Source organism: Dromaius novaehollandiae, chromosome 16 (assembly GCF_036370855.1).
Source record: "Dromaius novaehollandiae isolate bDroNov1 chromosome 16, bDroNov1.hap1, whole genome shotgun sequence".
Taxonomy (NCBI): Eukaryota; Metazoa; Chordata; class Aves; order Casuariiformes; family Dromaiidae; genus Dromaius; species Dromaius novaehollandiae.
In genome coordinates, this window is record NC_088113.1 from 12,380,051 (window position 1) to 12,396,947 (window position 16,897).

At 67.6% G+C, this 16,897-nt stretch overlaps 1 protein-coding gene across 1 annotated transcript; it reads right to left on the reverse strand.

Annotated features, from left to right (window-relative positions):
- Positions 1–12,755: 12,755 nt before the first annotated feature.
- LOC135330165 (collagen alpha-1(I) chain-like) lies at positions 12,756–15,614 on the reverse strand. Its single transcript, XM_064521808.1, has 3 exons — positions 15,609–15,614; positions 15,102–15,381; positions 12,756–15,018 (listed from the first exon to the last, which is right to left on the reverse strand). Exons 1-3 carry the CDS (start codon positions 15,612–15,614, stop codon positions 14,345–14,347), a joined length of 960 nt encoding a protein of 319 aa, XP_064377878.1. The 3' UTR covers positions 12,756–14,344.
- Positions 15,615–16,897: the final 1,283 nt, after the last annotated feature.

Sequence of the window (16,897 nt, forward strand, 5' to 3'; positions counted from 1 at the left end):
GGTCCGTGTCCGGCCTCGTGCCGGTGCGAGCGTGACCGGCTTTGGAGAGGAGGCAGCAACGGGTGCAAAGAAAAAAATCCCTGAAGAGAAACACCACGGGGCTTTTGAACGCAGAGCCCCCCCCCAGCCGAGCCTGCCAGGGCATTTGCCGGGGGCCGGGGCTCTGCAGTCGGCAGAAGCCCCCCGCGCTCCTCGTGGGCTCTGAGACCCGCCGGAAAGGCCGGGCAGCTCCTCGCGGGAAGCCGCCGAGCTGGCTGTGCCCCTGCAGCGGGCACCAGCCTGGATCCGGCCCGTGCGGCACCGCAGCCCCCCGCATCGCTGCCCGCCTGGGCCCCGGCCCCGCGAGCACAAACACGGCGAGCGCCCTCCCGGCGCCGGCGGCACTGCTCCCTGCTCCGAGCCGCGTACGAGCTCCAGCACTCGCAAAGCTGGGGAGCAGGGTGGATCCGGCCGCGCCATCAGGAAAGTCCCCACCTGCGGAGACCTTTCCCAGGCAGAACTGCTCCTGCGGCCGAAAGGACACGGGTATTCCCGGCCGCCTGCTTCCCGGCTGCCGGCTCGCCCGGCGCTCTCGCCCGAGCCGCTCCCTCGACCAGGCGCTCCTGAGCGCGACTGCGCCTTCGCCGAGGCCTCACCGGGGCTGGGCAGGGGCACCGTGCCGGGCCCCCACGCCTGGCTCCCAGCGCCCGCTGCACGGGCACCGCGGCGAGAGGGGCCCTGGGGCGGCGAGGGACGTCTGCGGTGTCCCAGGGCTCCTCTGCCCCGGGCCCCATCCTGGCAAGCGCCGCGGCCGCAGCGCCGCTGACCGCGAGCGCTTCCCCAGCACCACATCAAGGAGCGCCTTCGCGGCAGCCGCCGCGGCCTCCTCCCCGCCAGGCCCTCGCCGCTGGCCACCAGCCGCTCTCAGCAGCGCTGCGGCTCCAGGGCGGGTGGCGCTTGGCCACCAGCCTCCTCGGGGTCCTCGTCACCCTGCAGCAGGACGAGGGGCATGGACATACCCCGAGCCAGCGGCCTTCCAGCCCAGGCTGCCCGCCGCGGTGCTGAGGACCTCCTGGGCCCCCTGTATCCTCCTCCCGGCCCTGAGGAGCAGCCCAGTGTGGTGCGATGAGGGTCCCCAGGTTGCTCCTGCTGTTCCTGCCACCACCTCCTCCCTGACCCCCCCCCCAACCCGCAGAGCAGCGCATCCCTCACGCCAGCTCGATGCCTTTTTCTGACGGCGGTGGAGGAGCCAAACACCTTCCCTTGACCTTTCCGTACTTGTACGTTATCCCTCAGGGTGGAAAAACTGCTGTGCTAGGGAAGATCTTCCTCCCATCTTGGCAGAAACCGAAAGTTTCCTGCAGGAGAACCGTGAGAAGCTCCTCGCTTCAAGCCTGGGAAGCCCGCGGCTGCCAGCGAGCGTTTCGGCTGGCCCCGCCGGGATGCGGTCCCTCCTGGAGGAGCTGCCAGGCTCCCGCCGTCCCACAAGGACACACGATGCTCAGATACATATCACCACTGAGCGCCAGGGAGAAGGGACCGGTGATTAGAAAGAAGGAAAATAATAACGGCTAATGCTTCCAAAAGCATCTGGGGGAGCCTCAATTTAGAAAGCCAAAATTGAGATCCCTGAAAGAGGCTGGTTTTTCCAGAGGTTTTTCAGAGCAGCCTGTCTCCCCTTCCTCCCCCCAGCCCCATCCCAAGGAGCTGTCTGTAGTTTGGCACCGGGATTATTTGCCATTTCTGCAAGCTGTGGACAGGAACCGCTATTTGAGACGCTCGTCTGGCCGGCGCTGGGGCCGCGGAGGGAGCCGTGGTCGCGGAGCAGCAGGGAGCCGTCCCACCAAGCCCTCCAGCTCCGCGGGCGCCCAGCCTGCGTGTGTCATCAACAGCGGGCTAGCGTCACCCTGGGGTCGGGACGGTACCACGAGCGAGGCTGCCGAAAATAGTCCCTGGCACGCGTCCACGCGGCCCGTCCGGGCCGAGCGGCTCCCAAACGCGCTTCCAGCTTCTCGCGTAACCCCTCGTGGGAAGGGGAGCCTCTCGCCATCCCTCCTTCCTCCTCTTCCCTCCCTCCATCCTCCTCGGTCGCGCGGGAAGCCTTCCCCCGCCGCCGCAGCGCCAGCGTTGCATGCCCGGCCCCGGGGGGGCTGGCCCGCGCGCACAACCTCAGCACCCCCGCGGGAGGCTGCGGGGGGGGGACCTGCTGGGGCGGCCGCGGTGGGAAGCCGATGTGCCCTGATTGAGCCCGCGTGCGGGGGCGAGCGGCCGCGACGGAGGGGCAGGCGGGGAGCTGGGGCCGCGGCTCGGGTCCAGAGGCGTCACCCCGAGCGGCCGGCTGGCTCCGCGCAGCCCAGAGCGGCGGGGCGATGGGCGCTGAGGTCCCCGGGGCGCCTGGCTCGGCAGCGAGGCCACCACCGCGGCTCGGGAGCGCGGGGCTGCGGTGTCCGCCGGGGCAAGGGAAGACGTTCGTCGGCGCTGCTGCCTTTGGCTTTTCTCACTTTCTTCCCTTTCATGGTTTTGCCTTTGAAGGGGGGGAAGCCCCCGCTCATCTCCTGCCCTCGCCAGCCTCGCGGAGGGTTTCTGCGGCTCCGCAAGCAGGGATGGCCATCTCTGCTTCTTCTCAAGGCGTTTTTCCACCCACCCTCCCTGGCCCTGGTGGGAATTGTCAGCTCTGAGATAACGAGGAGGATGAATTGTTAGTACAGGATGTTGCACGAAGCCCAAGTGCTATTTGCAGGCAATTTTAATAAGCAATAATAAGGAGCGAGCACTCCAAAGGAAGTAACCTGGTACAGCAGACAAGTCAGATTTATCAAGGCGGAGAGGAAATACTCCCCAGAAACGAATCTGGCAGCAGTTCCTGCACACCAGTCCCACGATCCTGTCTGCCACCACAGGCAACTCTTATCTGAAACAGTCCAGTGTTTAAAATAGACTGGAAAATAAATAGTCTTCCAGCGCGACTGATCCTCCAGAGCCTGCAGTTCATCCCAGCAGCATTTACGGTTTTCTCTGGAGTGTTTCCGACATGCACTTCAAGGCCTTCCAGCTCCTTTCTCCTCCCCTGCTTGTGACATTAATGAACCTTGAGGGATTCTTCAGGCGCGTTTTATGTGGCGGTGTTTTGAGGCAAGGGAAGGAGCGAGACGTTCCCAGCCCGCCGCGCCGGGGGCAGACGCAGCGTCCCCGCGCGGGGCTTCTCCAAACAGGAATCCATCACACGCCAGCCTTAAGTGTTGCCGCGGCAGCCCGGCTAGCCCGGGAGTTGTTTAATGTTCATTGTTCACAGCTGTGTCGTGCTAATAGAGTATTTTATTGTTTTTCCAGTTGTACTTAAAACCATCATTCGTTATGCTGCCCGGCCGGCGAGCGCCTCACCTTTCGTCGATGACACAAGACAAAACGCCCGGGAAAAGTTTCCAGTGGCTTCGCGGCGCCGGGAGCTGGCGAGCTGCCGGCCGGGCTGGGCCGGGGGTGCACCGCGGCCCGCTCATGGCGACGGCACGGGGGGGTCCCGGCGGGCTCCCGCGGCGGCCCCAAGGCACGGCTTTAAAGCAAAAGAGCTTCAACAACCCCCAAGTGAAGGGCCTGTAATTTATTTACTCCCCCCGATGAATGCGGCTTGCAAATCACTCTGTATAAAAATAACTCCTTTCTCCAACTTTTGATCTCTGATATTCCTGCGTTTCCCTGGGGAAAATGTAAATCTATGAACTTATTACTAATGTTTCCTGTCCCTGACAGTGGAGCCAGTTGATATTTTACTTGAGAAGCCAGAGAGAAAAAAAAAAAAGAAGAAACACGCAGCATAAACTTAATGAGTGCAGACTGTTTCCAATCTTAGTTTCACTTTTCAGATGGAGAGTTTCCATCTTACAACAGGGAGAGGGAGATTTTTAAATAAAGCATGATTTAACTGTAGCCAAACTTCCTCCCGGTGTTTATGCCTTTGGCTTGGGGCTCGGTCCCTCTCGCGCCGGCTCCCTCGGAAGCAGCCCCGGCCCGTCGGGGCTCCCGCACGGTGCCTTGCTCAGCGTCTCGCGCGCTCCCAAACCGCGGCTCCCTCGGCCTCCGCCCGCCCCGCCGGCCTCCCCGCGCCCGGCCTCCGCAGCCCCCTTCCCCAAGCTGGAGAGGGGTCACCGGCGCTGGCAAAGCCCCACGGAGAAGGGCCGGGGAGCGCCGAGCCGAGCCCGTGGGATGCCGCCGGTCCTGCCTGGGCTGCCGCCTCTGTCCTGCCGCTGCGTCTTGGGAAAAAAAAAAAAAAACGCATTTTGGAAATGCCCGCAGGAGCACTTCAGTCGCTGCTCCAATGTCAGCCGAAACGCGGTGAATAGCAGGAACTTCGGGGGGGCTCAGCCGGGCTCGGCACCCCCGGGGGCTCCCAGCTGCCTCCGCCCGCGCCGGGTGGACATCCCTGGTGCACATCCCTGCCGGCGCCGTGACGCCCAGCAGCCCCGTGGATCACCCCCGGCTCCGGGCAGGACCGCAGCCACGCCGCGGCCACATCTTTCCCCTCGGCCTGCTGACGGGCTGCGGCAGCGCCTGGGAGCATTTTTGAAGCGCTCCTGGGTGCTGCTGGCCTCAGCCCCCCGCCTGCCTCAGTTTCCCCATCTGTAGTAGCGCCCTAAGGAACCCGACTATTTCCCCAAAGCGGCAGCATGCCCTGCGCGGCCAGGGCGACCCTGCCCACGCATGTGCTGCAGGGAGGGAGAGCGGAGCACAGCGCGCCGGGGCCCACGGCGAGGGGCTGCGGGGTCCAGCCCACCTCCAGCCCGCAGAGGGGGCGGTTGGGATCTAAGTTCGGGATTCGGGACTTGGGACTCAGCGAGCCGCGCAGACCCCCAGGCTGTGCCTCAGGCAGCCTAAATCCAGGCGTCGAAGCTGCTGGTGCCCGACGCGGGGGCCAAGCGCAGCTTGCGGCTCCTCACCCCCCTGCCCACCGCTGGGGAGGCTCGGCTGGGAGACGTTTCAGCACAGGTAACGCGGGGAAATTTGGCCGCGATGTCAGCTGGAAAAGCCATACTTTTATTTTCATTTCCCCTCTTGGCAGCTGCACATCGGCACCAACCAACTTCCCAGACCCGGGCTGCAGCGCCGGCGTCGCCCCGGGGCAGCCGGAACTGGGGAGGGCGGTGAAATGCCCCGGGGGGGCCGGCCGGGGGAGGCAGCCCGCGCAGGCTGGGCCCCCCTCCCTGCAGCGCCGGCCGCCAGCCCCGCTTCCTTCCCCGGGCGTTCGATGGAGAGACGAGGGAGGAGAGAAGCAGGGGAAGGAAGGCCGGGGCTCTGACACAGCCCCGCACAAGCTCCTTCCCCGGCTCCCGTCAAGGCTGTGAAGTCAGCCAGGAGCGTCACTGCGTCACCCTGGGGGGGGTGTTTCGCCCTTGCTGGTGGTCCCCCACACCGCTCGCACCGTGGTGGTCACCCGCGTGGTCTCCCAGCCGGCAAGCGGCACGGGTGTACCAGTGTGCCGCTGGGATCTCGCTCCCACGGCTCAGAGCCCGGGACGGCCTCGGAAACCGAAAGGGGGGTGCGGATGCTTTGCAGCCCGGCTCCGTCTGCAGAGTCTGTGTCACCCCCGGTCGGGGCCGGGCTTCGGTGCGCAGCCTCACCTGCACCGGCTGCCTCGCGCACAGGCCGCGGAGACCCCGCCGGGCTCTCGGCAGGCGATCGAAGCAGCACCGGAGAGTGGGTCGCTTCCAGAGTCAAAACAGCTAAATCTTCAAAAAATGCTCTCGGGCAGGTCCAAACGCTCTTTTTCTGAACGCGCAGTGATTGCTCGCTCAGAAGCGCTCCTCGGCCGCATCCGGCTGCCACCGCGCAGTGCAGAGAGCGTCGCTGCGGGGTGACCACAGCCGCGCTGCGCCAGCGCCGGGTGGGCTGGATGCTGCCCGCTGCCGCCAGCGAGAGCCACAGGCAGCAGTGGCCGCAGCAGCCGCGCTGGACCCTGCGCACCCCTGGCGCCTGCGCCAACGCCTCGCGCTCATTGCAGCCCATCGTGGCGGGACAAGCCCCTCTCGTGGCTCCAGAGCCCGCGGCCCCAAGGGGACGGGTTTGTGGATGAGCCTGAGCTAAGAGGAGAGCGTCCATGGGGTGTTGAGGGGCCGCCAAAAGCACCGCCGGGCAGGCAGGGAGGTGCTGGCACTCTGCACCCATGCACCAGCACCCTGCACCCATGCACCAGCACCCATGCACTGGCATCCTGCACCCATGCAGCAGTGCCCTGCACCCATGCCCCAGCGCCCTGCGCCAGCACCCTGCACCCATGCACCTGCACCCATGCAGCGCGGCCGGCCCTGCTCGCAGCAGCCCGGCGATAAAGCGGTGACTCGGCCGTTAGTCAGAGCTGGAAAGTTTTTGACATACCAGCCCGAGCAGGAATGTTATTTACCGAGCGCGGGAGAGGCTGCAGCGAGGAGCGAGCCTCCGGCCCGGCGCTTCCCCATGTATGGATGTGCAGCCCGCGTTACTCAGCAGGATACGGCCGAGACAGAGGATCCGGCGGGGCGGATTCACGCCGGCACCTTGCTCGGCGGAGGAAGCGTGCCGGGCCCCGGGGGCAGCGCGCCGCGCTGGCTCCCTGCCGCCTCCTGCCCGGCGCCCGCGGACGAGCTGGCTGCCGAGCGGGGCCGCGAGGGCCCTGGGCACCTGCCGCGGGGCTGGCAGGGTGCTGTGCAGCGACGCGGTGCTGCTCCCGGCGGGGCGGTGTGCAGGAAAGAGGAGTTTAAGGCACTTTCTCCCAAGCACCTGCTTTGCAGGGCAGGGAATATATTTTTTTGCAAGCGCTTGATCGTGCTCCCCACTTGCGTTTTTAGGAGATGCCGCGGTGAGCTGTGCAGAGCATCGCTGCGAACCCCCGGGGCCCGGCTTGGCGCCTGCGGGCCGGCCGTGGGGCGCCGACCCCGCGGGCAGAGCGGAGGCCCCACGCGCTCGCCCAGCTGCTCTAAACCCCATCCTCGCAGCGGGCAGCAGAGCTGCGGCGTGGGAGGACGTGTGTACGCGTGCGCCCGCCGCCAGCGCGCGAGAAAAGGGAGAAGGAGGAAGAACCCAAGAGGCGCTTTTTCCCCGCGCCCCTCCGCAGCCCCGGGAGGCCCCGAGCGGCGGGTGCGTGCCGGCCCTCCCCGTGCTGGCGGCGGCGGCGTGCAGGGACAGGAAGTCCCCGCGCAGACAGCGAGTCTGCAGCGCCGCGGCGCTTGGCGCCCCGCAGCCCGCCGCCCCTGCCGCCAGCCCTCGCGGTGCAGGCCGGGCCGCGGGGGGAGCCGGCCGCGGGGCAGCACCCGCCGGCGGCGGCAGGGCTGCGGGGACTCCCCAGCTGCGGCAGGTATTTTCCAGCTGTTTAGTGTTTTCCCGAGCGCGGAGATAAGCTCTGCAACCCCCCCCCCCCAGCAGAGGCGGTGTGATGGATGGAAAAGCCCCCGTTCGTGCTGCCGCTCCTCGCTCCCCGTATCGCATCCCGCACCACTGCTTGGCCGTGACCCCAACTTTTTCATCCCCCTGCCCCCGGGCTGGGTGCCGGCCAGGCCGACCCGCGCCCGGCGCCCGCCGCATAAAGGCTGGATTCAGCGCCTCGCGCGCCGCGGCCGGCGCAACCTGCGAAGGGCTGCGGCCGCGCTGAAGGGCCATCTGTGAAATGCATTGGCAGCTTCTCCGGGATGTTTAACCCCGTCGTGCCCCGCGCCGCCTCGGTCTCCGCGGGGTGCAGCCGCGCGCGGAAACGCGCTCCCGAGGCGTGCGTTTGCTGTCAGAGAGCGCTTCCCGCAGGGGTGTCTTCCCAAACACGCGCTGTGGCTGGGACCCCCCCGGCTGCTCTCGGGGCCCCGGCCCGGGGCTGCCAGCCGGGACGCTTGCTGGCCACGTTGCCCAGATGCAACCTGCCACCCGGCAGGAAAAGCAGCCTGGAAAAGCCCCGCGCTGGTTAAAAGCGGGCACGCGGGAGTGCAAGCCAGGCCTGGGCTTTTCCTTTCGCTGCCCGCGGGTGTGCGGCCGCTCGGGTGCCCGCGCCGCTTCAGCCCGGCCGCTCAGCGTGCACCGCGGATGGAGGCCACAGCAGAAGAGGCCCCTGGGGGTTTGCAGCCCCCCGCGAGCGTTTCACGGCGGAGGGCGTTGGGGTGCCGCTTTTCCAGCCATGCCGAGGGCCGCTCTCCGCGTTCGCCGCAGTACGCCTTGGCGCTGGCATTTGATGACGCCGTAAGGGTGGTGGCGGCACTGGAGCACAGCAGCCCTCCCGCAGCAGCCCCGGGGCTCAGTTACTCATGCGCTTGCACAAGAGCAGCTGGAAGTGATGCAGCTTTTAGTTCTCCACTGAAATAGGTCTTTCTTCTTACTGATCCCTCACGGGAGCCGTGGCTCGCCCGGGGAAGCATGGCACCAGCTGCTGGGGAGCAGGACACGTGGCTCCCGGCCCGCGTGCACCGGTGGGACCCACAAGGGAGCCCAGCTTGCGCTTTTGGACAGCGCTCACCCGCAGCCGAGGCTCTGCGGCGGGCGTAAGCCTTGGGACGGGCGGCACATGCTGGCGCGCGTCGGCATGAGCTCACGTCTGCCGGGAAGGACACGGCCCGAGAGCCTTAAGTGGGTGTTGAAAAGCAGGAGTTTCCCTCCAGCAGCTCTGCGCCAGGGAGGGAGGCGCCGCACAGCCCCACCACGAGCACTCCCGCTGCCGGCCTCCCGCCGCCCCCCAAGCCCCCTGGGGCCAGCGGGCCCGGGGGGGGCACACGCTGCTCAACACCCCACCGGGCTCCGGAGCTGCCTTAAAAATGCAGGACATTGACACCTACCCGGCGCTCGCCCTAGCGGCGTGTCCTCGGGGGCACAGTAACAGGAGAAGCCTTTTCTCCTCGGCTGTTGCAGCCGTTAGGGGCTCGGAGATGCAGTTCTGAAACGAAAACCCTGCCTCATTTCCCCGCTGGTCCCCCTTCCTCGCGGTACCCCAAAGACAGAGCAAGTGCATCAGATGACGGCACGGTGGTTTCACCGCAGCGGGGAGGCAGGAACGAGGCAGGGCGCTCCCGGGCCGAGCCCAAGCCCTTCCCATTCCCCGCTCCAGGGAAACCTGCGGAGAGGGCAGCGTAGCTCTGCGACAGAGCCAGAACGGCACCACGCAGCTTTCGATAACGCCGGTTTTGCTCCCATTTTGGGGTCCAGCTTTCCTGCTGATAGGATGCTCTCCTGCACCACCCTTACGTGTGCAGCCACGGTGAACCGTGGGGTGTTTCCCCGCAGCACAGCTACTGCATTTGCCACCTGCGGGCTGCAGCCACCGCTGGGTGAAAAGCTGCCCGTGGGCACCGGCAGCCCCGGCGTGGGCAGGGTGACGCTGCGAAGGCACCGAGATGAGCCCGGCCCTGGTGAACTCCCCCCTCGGGGGCCTGGCCCTGCGCGCAAGGCTTCTCCCCAGCGCGGCGCAGCGCGGGAAGCGGGCGCACGTGCCGTGCCTCGGCGCAGAGCGGGGCCTCACCGCAGCGTTACACCCCGACCACAACAAAAGACTGCAGTTCACCCTGCCAAAGCGACCGGGGCGGCGAGGCGAAGCGCGGCAGGCGCTTCCCTGTGCCGTCCCGCGGCGGGGGCCGGGGCTTGGGGCCGGGGACGCCGCTCACCTCCGCTGGCCCGGCCCGCGGGCGGAGGTGGCCCCGGCGAGACGGACGGCAGGGAGCAGGAAGCGTGTCGCAACGCCGGCGTGGAGCCAACCAGCGCCGCAGGGCCCGGCCCGGCCCTGGGTGGCCCGCGGAGCCCTATCCCCACGCTGGCCCTGCTGCAGTCTGCGCTCGCGCCCGGCCCCCGGGTCGCAATCACTGCCCCGGCGCTGCCGCTGCGCTCTCCGGCTACCGCTAAGCCCCAGACTATGCCGACGGCAGCCGCTTGTGCAAGAGGCTGCTTGCGCTAGGCTGCCTGGGCTGGGGTCAGCCCAAAGGGTGCCCTCCCACCCCCTTCCCCCCCCCCGGGCTGCCGCTGCTGCAGCCCTGCCCGGCACACAGCCCCCCGCCCGCCCCAGGCCCTGCTGCCGCTCCTGCTGCCTGCCGGGAGCTTCGGAGTACGGTTCCTGCGGGACCTGGCTGGGAATATCCGGAAGAAATACTTTTAACTGGCAAGTATTGAGGAGCTGAAAACAACCTTGTGTGGGAAAGCGCTGATTTTCCTTGACTGCCCTATGGGCAAATGTGCCCCCCCCCCCGGCTGCAGCGCTGCCGAGGATCTTTCCTCCAAGCCGAAATGATTCTTCTGCGAAGTATAACAGTGCTTTAAATGACCAAAGTCAAAATGAAATATCCCACAGCCTCTGCCTGTGGACTGAGCCACTGAGCAAAGCTGACCGAATTTAAGACTCGCTGGTGGGAAATAGCCTGGAAATCCCATCTTTTCCCACCCAATTTGGAGGGCAGCTTTCCTGAGCAGGTCCGGCGAGGAGGCAGGGCGAGGGGTGCCAGGCATGTGGCGGGGCCGAAAGCCCCGCAGTGCCCAGCCCCGCGGACGTCCCGGCACCCACGGAGAGCCGGGCTCGGGGGGGCTCGCTGGACGTGCTGCTCCGTGCGTGCCGCGACTCGCGCGCCACCGGCACGGGTGCCCGAGGGGCTGATGGCTGCGAGGGCAAGGCTGGGTGGGCGACGACCGCGCGCGCAGCCCAGGCTTGACGCTGTCCATTAACGGCCTCACCGCGCTGCCGCATCTCAGGCCCCTTCCAGGGTTCGCAATACGGCCAAAAACCCCGCGAGCGCCCCGGGGCGAGACGGGACCGCGGCCCCCCCGCGCACAGCCGCCCCCCCGCCCCGCGCTCCCTCCGCCGCCGCTCACCGAATCAACACGGCGGCGCCGGCGGCCGCGGCAGCAAGTGGGGAACGGCCGCCCTCCCGCCGGCCCCGCAATATCCAAAGTGGCTGTGAGAAGAAGCAGCCGCCGGGGCCGCAGGTGGGAAGGTGTCAAGTCGTAGGCGCGGCGCTATAAACAGTGCGTGCCCATAAAGCACATCAAAGCCGCGGAGTTTATTTGCAGAAGGCCTGTTTCCTCCGCGGGGACAGAGAGCCTGGGGGAAGGGGCAGAGCGAGGAGGGGGAGAGCCGCGGGAGCGCTGAGAGGTGCCTCCTGCTCGCGCTCGTGAGCGCTGGGTTGCAAACGCCCCGCCGGCTCCGGCTCCGGCCGTGGGTGCAGAGCGTCTCCGCACCGGGCGCCGGGCAGGCAGAGCGCCCCAGCCCGCCCCCACGCCAGGGCCTTTACGCAAACCGTTGCACCCCATCAGCGTGCGGTGCCCGCTGCCAGGCCGCCGGTGCCCCTCCGGCACGCCAGCGGGTCTGCTGCAGGCCGGGGCGGGGGGGGATCCAACGGGGAGGTGAGCACGGCGGCTCTGGCGGCGGCCGGAGCGCGGGAGGTCAGGGAGCAGATGTCGGCGGTGCCGTGAGGCCGCGCCGGCGCGGGAGCGCCTGCATCCTGCGCTGCTGGGGCTCTGCCCCCGCCCGTGCTGACAGCGAGTTCCCGTTTCTTTCCCACCACCTGGCCGCAGGCTGAGCGTGATGGAGCTATTTGGGATCTCGAGGTAGAGAGGGAGTTAGCATGGACCCACGCGACGTCAGAAACTGCTGTTGTGGCTACGGGCTCCTAAGCCGTCCTCGTGATACTCTTCTTTTCTTTCTCTACCTGCACAAGGAGAAAGGAGCAGGAACTCTGCAATGCATTTCCCCCCGATGCGTCCCCGCAGTGCATACCCCAGGGCATTTTCCCCAGTGCACTTCCCCCAGGGCATCCCCCCAGTGCATTCCCCTAATGCACCCCCGATGCATTTTCCCCAATGCATACCCCCCCAATGCATACCCCCCCAATGCATCCCCCCAATGCATATCCCCGTGTGCATTTCCCCCAATGCACCCCCCGATGCATTTCCCTTCATGCCTTTCCCCCAATGCATTTTCCCCCAATGCTCCCCCCCCCAGTGCATCCCCCAATGCATTTTCCTTGTGTTTCCCCTGAGGGGCTCCTCGGGTCCAACCCTGATGACCATTCCCCAGGCAACCCCCCCCCGGCAGGGGCTCCTGGGTCTGCTCCGGCCAGGCCCGGCCCCGCGGTGCATCCTTCCTGCGAGGGCCTCGGTGCAGGAGGCGCCGGGGCTACGTAATCCTTCCTGCTCTCGCCCCCCTTCCCTCGCGCCCCGCGGGCCGGCGCCCGGCCCCGGCAGCTGCCCCCTCCCCGCCGTGCGCACACGGGCGCCGGCGCTAACCTTCGCATGGAAACGTCCCGCGGCAGGAAATCGGGACCAGCTGTCCCGGAATTGGCAGCACCTGCTTCCTCGCCCGGAGCGTGCCGCGGCCCGGCCCCCGGCCCCGCACACCGCCGCGGCAGGGGTGGCCCCCGCCCCGAGCAGCGCGCCCGCGGTGGCGAAGCCACCCCCCAGGCCTTGCCCTTCCGAAAACTGGGGAAGGGAGGCGCGTTTCTGCTGCAAGGGTGCAAAGCCAGCTCTGCACCGGCCCGGCAGCGCCCGGCACCCGCAGCGCATCACCACCTCCCCGCCCGCGCAGGGCTGGCCCCGAACCGCCGCGGCCCCAGCGCTCCCCAGGCCCTGGCTGCTCATTCCTGGCCTTTTCAGGCGTTTCCAGGCTCGCTTTTCCAGGCTCGCTTTTCCAGGCTGCCTTATTAGCAAAGTAAGAGTGAGGCAGTCACTTTCCCTCGGAAAGCCGGGGCCCGGCTCCCACGCCGCCCGCAGCACCTGCCGCCGCTCCGGCCCCCGCGGGGGAAACACATTGCACACTCTTCAAGGGAAATTTCACTCTGTTTTGAACAAATATTTATCCCACCTGTTTCCTGCCCGGGACGCCTGGGAGCCCGGGAGGACGCCGGCCGGTCAGCGGCAGCCGGGCAGAGGAAGCGGCGGGAACCCGCTGCCTTTCCCGCGTGGCCCTCTGCTCCTCGCCGCCCCGCTCGCGGCGGCCCCCGTTTCTCGCTGAGGCTCTTTCGCTAGAGCCGGCTGAGGATGCGGGAGCTGACGTGGAGCCCCGGCGTTTGGGGGAAGGGGAGGGCTGGGGTGCCGGATTCGGCGTCTCTCGCCTGCAGAAGTGAGCACCCACACGATCGGCGGGTTTGCTTTCCCCCACCCTTGGGGAGAACCAAACCAGCCGGGAAAAAGCCTGCACTAACTTTTTCTTTCGAGAAGCCTCGGCTCCGAGCGCAACGCTGGCAGGAAGGGTTTGGCTGGTGCTGGAATTAATGGAAACAAAACTCTGCAAATAAATAGCATTCTCACCGTTTCCTCGCTCAAATGCGTTCCTGCTTCCTACTCGGGGTCCCTTGTGCTGCAAAGGCTTCGATGCCGCCCGGGGTGTTTCACTGAAATACCGACTAGCCCTGCTCCCACGGAGCTCGCTTCCCGATCCGGGCCATGGCGGCGGTATTGGACCAACAAAAACTCCTTGCAGGTTCATCCTTAGCAGAAGCCCAGCAGAGGCGATGGGCAGCGTCCCTGCACGCAGCGCCCACGAGCACCCCCAGCCCCGCGAGCCTGCGGGCTTCGTTACAAACCTGAAACGCAAAACGCGTTGAACTTCTGGCAACCTCCAGCCAGGCTGAGCGGAAGCCTGGCTCCCATCACGGGCTCACCTGGGCTGAGTTTCAGGGAGCACGTGCTGCTTCTGGAGCAAACAGGTCTTGTTTTGCCCTTGAGGGAGGACTAGATATTTTTATAGCCTGGTTTCCACCTCCCAAACCACACAGGTCTCCTGCGTTGTATTTTCAAACTCCTTTGACAGAGCCGTGAGCTAGTCAAAGCTCGCCCAAGGGACGGGGCATGGAGCGGGGGTGAGGGCAATACTGCATTTTATTCCCACCTCTCCAGCGGCCTTCCCTGCGGTCGAGCAAACCACGAGCACGCAGGTACTCGGCTCTGCCTCCGACGGACCTTGCGCGCTGCGGGTGCCAATCGCCTGGTGGGAAGCGTGGGCACCTCTAGCCCGGTGGCACGGGGGTGCCAGGGCGGGCAGCGAGCTCCAGAGCCGGTGGGGCTCGGCGGGGCCGCGTAGCCAAGCGGGGCTGCCCGGGGCGCAGGGCCCGGCAGCAGCCCACGGCCTTTCCCCGTGGCGGCATCACAGGGTGCACGGGGAAGGGAGACCAGCAGCCGCTGCAAGGCTTTGCCGCCCTGTGCCTCAGTTCCCGAGTAACTTCCCTGCCACTTGAAAGAGGCCAAATATTTGTTACTGGGACTCGAAAGCCGGCGAAACCTCTGTGGGATGTGAGAGGCAGCAAGAGCCGCAAGGAGCGTGATCCTGCACGGCCGCTTCCCGCCGAGGCAGCGCGTTCCCGCGCGGAGGGCAAGGTCGCCCCGGGGGGCTGCGGCTGCCTCCCGCTTCCCCTCCCCGCTCGCCGGCACGGCTTTACCAGCGGCCACAGCTTTACCAGCGGCCACGGCTTCCTCCTGCTCCTGCCCCGCGTTCGCAAGGTGCAACCCGAAACCTGCTGTCGACACCAGCCCAGCTCGCCTGTGCCCCCCACGTGCGAGCTTCCTCCCCCCGCTGCGAAACGGCCCCGGCTGAGCTTGCAGGTGTCTCAGTCCCGCTCAGCAGAAGCGACGCGCTGGGTCGAGCGCGTCCCCTCGCCCGCGTCACCCTGTCTTGCCCGACGCGGGGAGCAGCAGGCGAGGGCCCGCAGGACGGGCTCGCTGGCGCGCGTGCGTGCATGTGTTCCCCGCTCAGCACCGTCTCTGGGGAGCCGGGAGCCCCCCGAAAAATTGGCCCCTTGCCGTGCCCCCGCTTGCCCAGCTGGGAAATGGGCGCAGCGCTTGCCCGCGGCTGGGTTTCCGAGGCCGCGCTCATGCGGGGCCGGGCACCGCCGGGGCCGGGGGCCACGCGGCGCAGGAGCCGTCCCCCGCGAGCCCGGAGCCCCGTGGCGTCATGCGGGCCACTTTTCCTGTTTATATCCTGTCTTGAGGCTTCGTCCCAGTTGGAATTGAATTCCTGGCAACGGGAGAGCAGAGATAATTCCTGCAGGAAGCGGGAGGCGCAGGGACGGTGCGAGCGGGGCAGCGCCGGCCTCTCGCTGCGCCCGGACGTGAATGGCTTCCCTCTTCCTTTGCAAAATAAAGCGCGGTGTTGATGTAAATGGAGCCACTTTCCTTCTCCCCCCCCTCCATCCCCGCTACTAGTGACTCACCAGAGCCACCACCTCCTCCGCTCCTTTCCTCTCCCAGCTCTTTGCTCTGCCGGGGAAGCGGCGCCGGGAGAGCGGCGAGTGCCGGCCCACGACGAGCCGCAGCCGAGAGCCTCGGCCCGGGGGGGCGGCCGGCGAGGGGGGCCCGGCTCCCGCGGGGGCGGCCGGCGAGGGGGGCCCGGCTCCCGTGGGGCCTCCGCGGGGGCAGCGGCTCGGCTGGCGGCGGCAGCCAACACCGGAGCCGAATCCACCGAGTCAGTCGTCGGGAAGTGAAACTTTGACGCTAGTTGAAAACCGAAACGTGGGCATTATCACGCCAAAACCCCCGCTGGCGTGAGTCACGGAGGCTTTCTCCCTGGAAAACCCACCGGCACGGTGCTGGATTTGCCGGGGGCAGGTGGTGCTGCCGGCGTGGTGCCGCCCCGGCAGCGCCCATTCGTAGGAGCCCCCCAGATTCCTGCAGCCGCTTTCGGGTGCAGCCGTCCCGAGGCAGCACCCAGCCCGACCCACGCGCATCTCCCCGCATGGCTGCCGGGGCTGGTGCAGTGGCGGGTGGCTTCCCTGCGCCCTCCACCCCAAAAACACCCGCTCGCCCGGGCTGCACCCGCGGCTCCCGCAGCCCGTGCCGGGGGGCCCCGCCGCAGCCGCCCCGGCGCAGAGCCAGCAACGCATTTCGGGCTGCTCGGCCCCGGCGCCTCGCTGCGGCTTCCCCACACGCGGGCTCGGCGGCAGTTCCCCACCGCGGACCAAAAAAACCCTGCTGGGAAAAGGAAAAAAAAGAAACGTGGTTTTGGGGGGTTTCTCCCGGCTGGGCCGGTTCCCTGCACCGCGTCGCGGCCCGAGCCAGCAGCGCCTGCGCGGGGCCGGGGGAGGCAGGAGCATCCTGGTGCCCGGGCGGGGGAAGCACGGAGGGGGAAGCGGGAGCCCGGCCGGCACGGGGGAAGCGCCGCGTGGCCGAGCTCGGCTCCGAGCAGCACGCGCACGGAGATCTGGGGGAGGCGTTCGGGGCCGTGCCGCCAGGAAAAGCCTCGCCGGGCTTTGCAAACGGGCAGAAAGCCGCGCTGGTGGACGCCCGAGCCCGACCAGGGAACGACCGGTCTGACGCGCCCAGGGCAGCCCCAGAAGCCGGCCCGCTGGCAGCGCGGCGCTGGGGGCCTCCCACGCGCGGCTCGGCACCCCGCCGCTTCCCACCGCCCTCGGCACAGCGCTGCCCGGCCGGCGGGGCCCGGCCGCAACCAGCACCACGCAGGAAAACCACACCGCTGCCCGCTGCGGTCCTCCCGCGCCCCGTCCCCGTCCCCGTCCCCGTCCCCGTGCCGGGGCCGCCTGGCCGCGTGCCGGCGTGCCGGGCCCTAGCAGCGACGCTCCGAGCCCGGCGCCGGCGCCGCGCAGCCCCGCAGCCGCCCGGGAGGGCCGCGCGGCTCCGGGCCGCTAATGAGAACGCCAAATGGCTTCGGGGGGCTGCTCGCAGCAGGCGGCCGCGGCGCGAAGGCGGCCGGGGCCATTTTAATCGCTTCCAGACGCGTGTGGGAGGTCAGGGCCCTGGGGTGCTGCTCCCTGTCAGTTTTATAAACACGGCAGTTTTTCCAGATGGCGGCTGGCTCCAGCCTGGCTAGCAGGTTGATTGGGCCAGACCAAAATAACAACAGGTGGAGAACAGGCCAGGGCTGCCTGACGCTATCTCCTTTTTCCATCTATTCCCCCACTGATTTTTTTCCCCCCTATTTATTCTCTTTTCCTTCGCGGAAAACAAGGAAGGTGCACAGGGGCGCCGCTGGGCCGGGCGCCGGGGCCCCGCA

Excerpts from the sequence above, each read along its gene's own strand:
- LOC135330165 (XM_064521808.1), bottom strand. Across the intron at positions 15,019-15,101 it reads CGGAGGAGGTGGTGGCTCTG|GAAGAGGGAAGCCATTCACG; the intron begins GTGAGTCACTAG and ends TATTTTGCAAAG.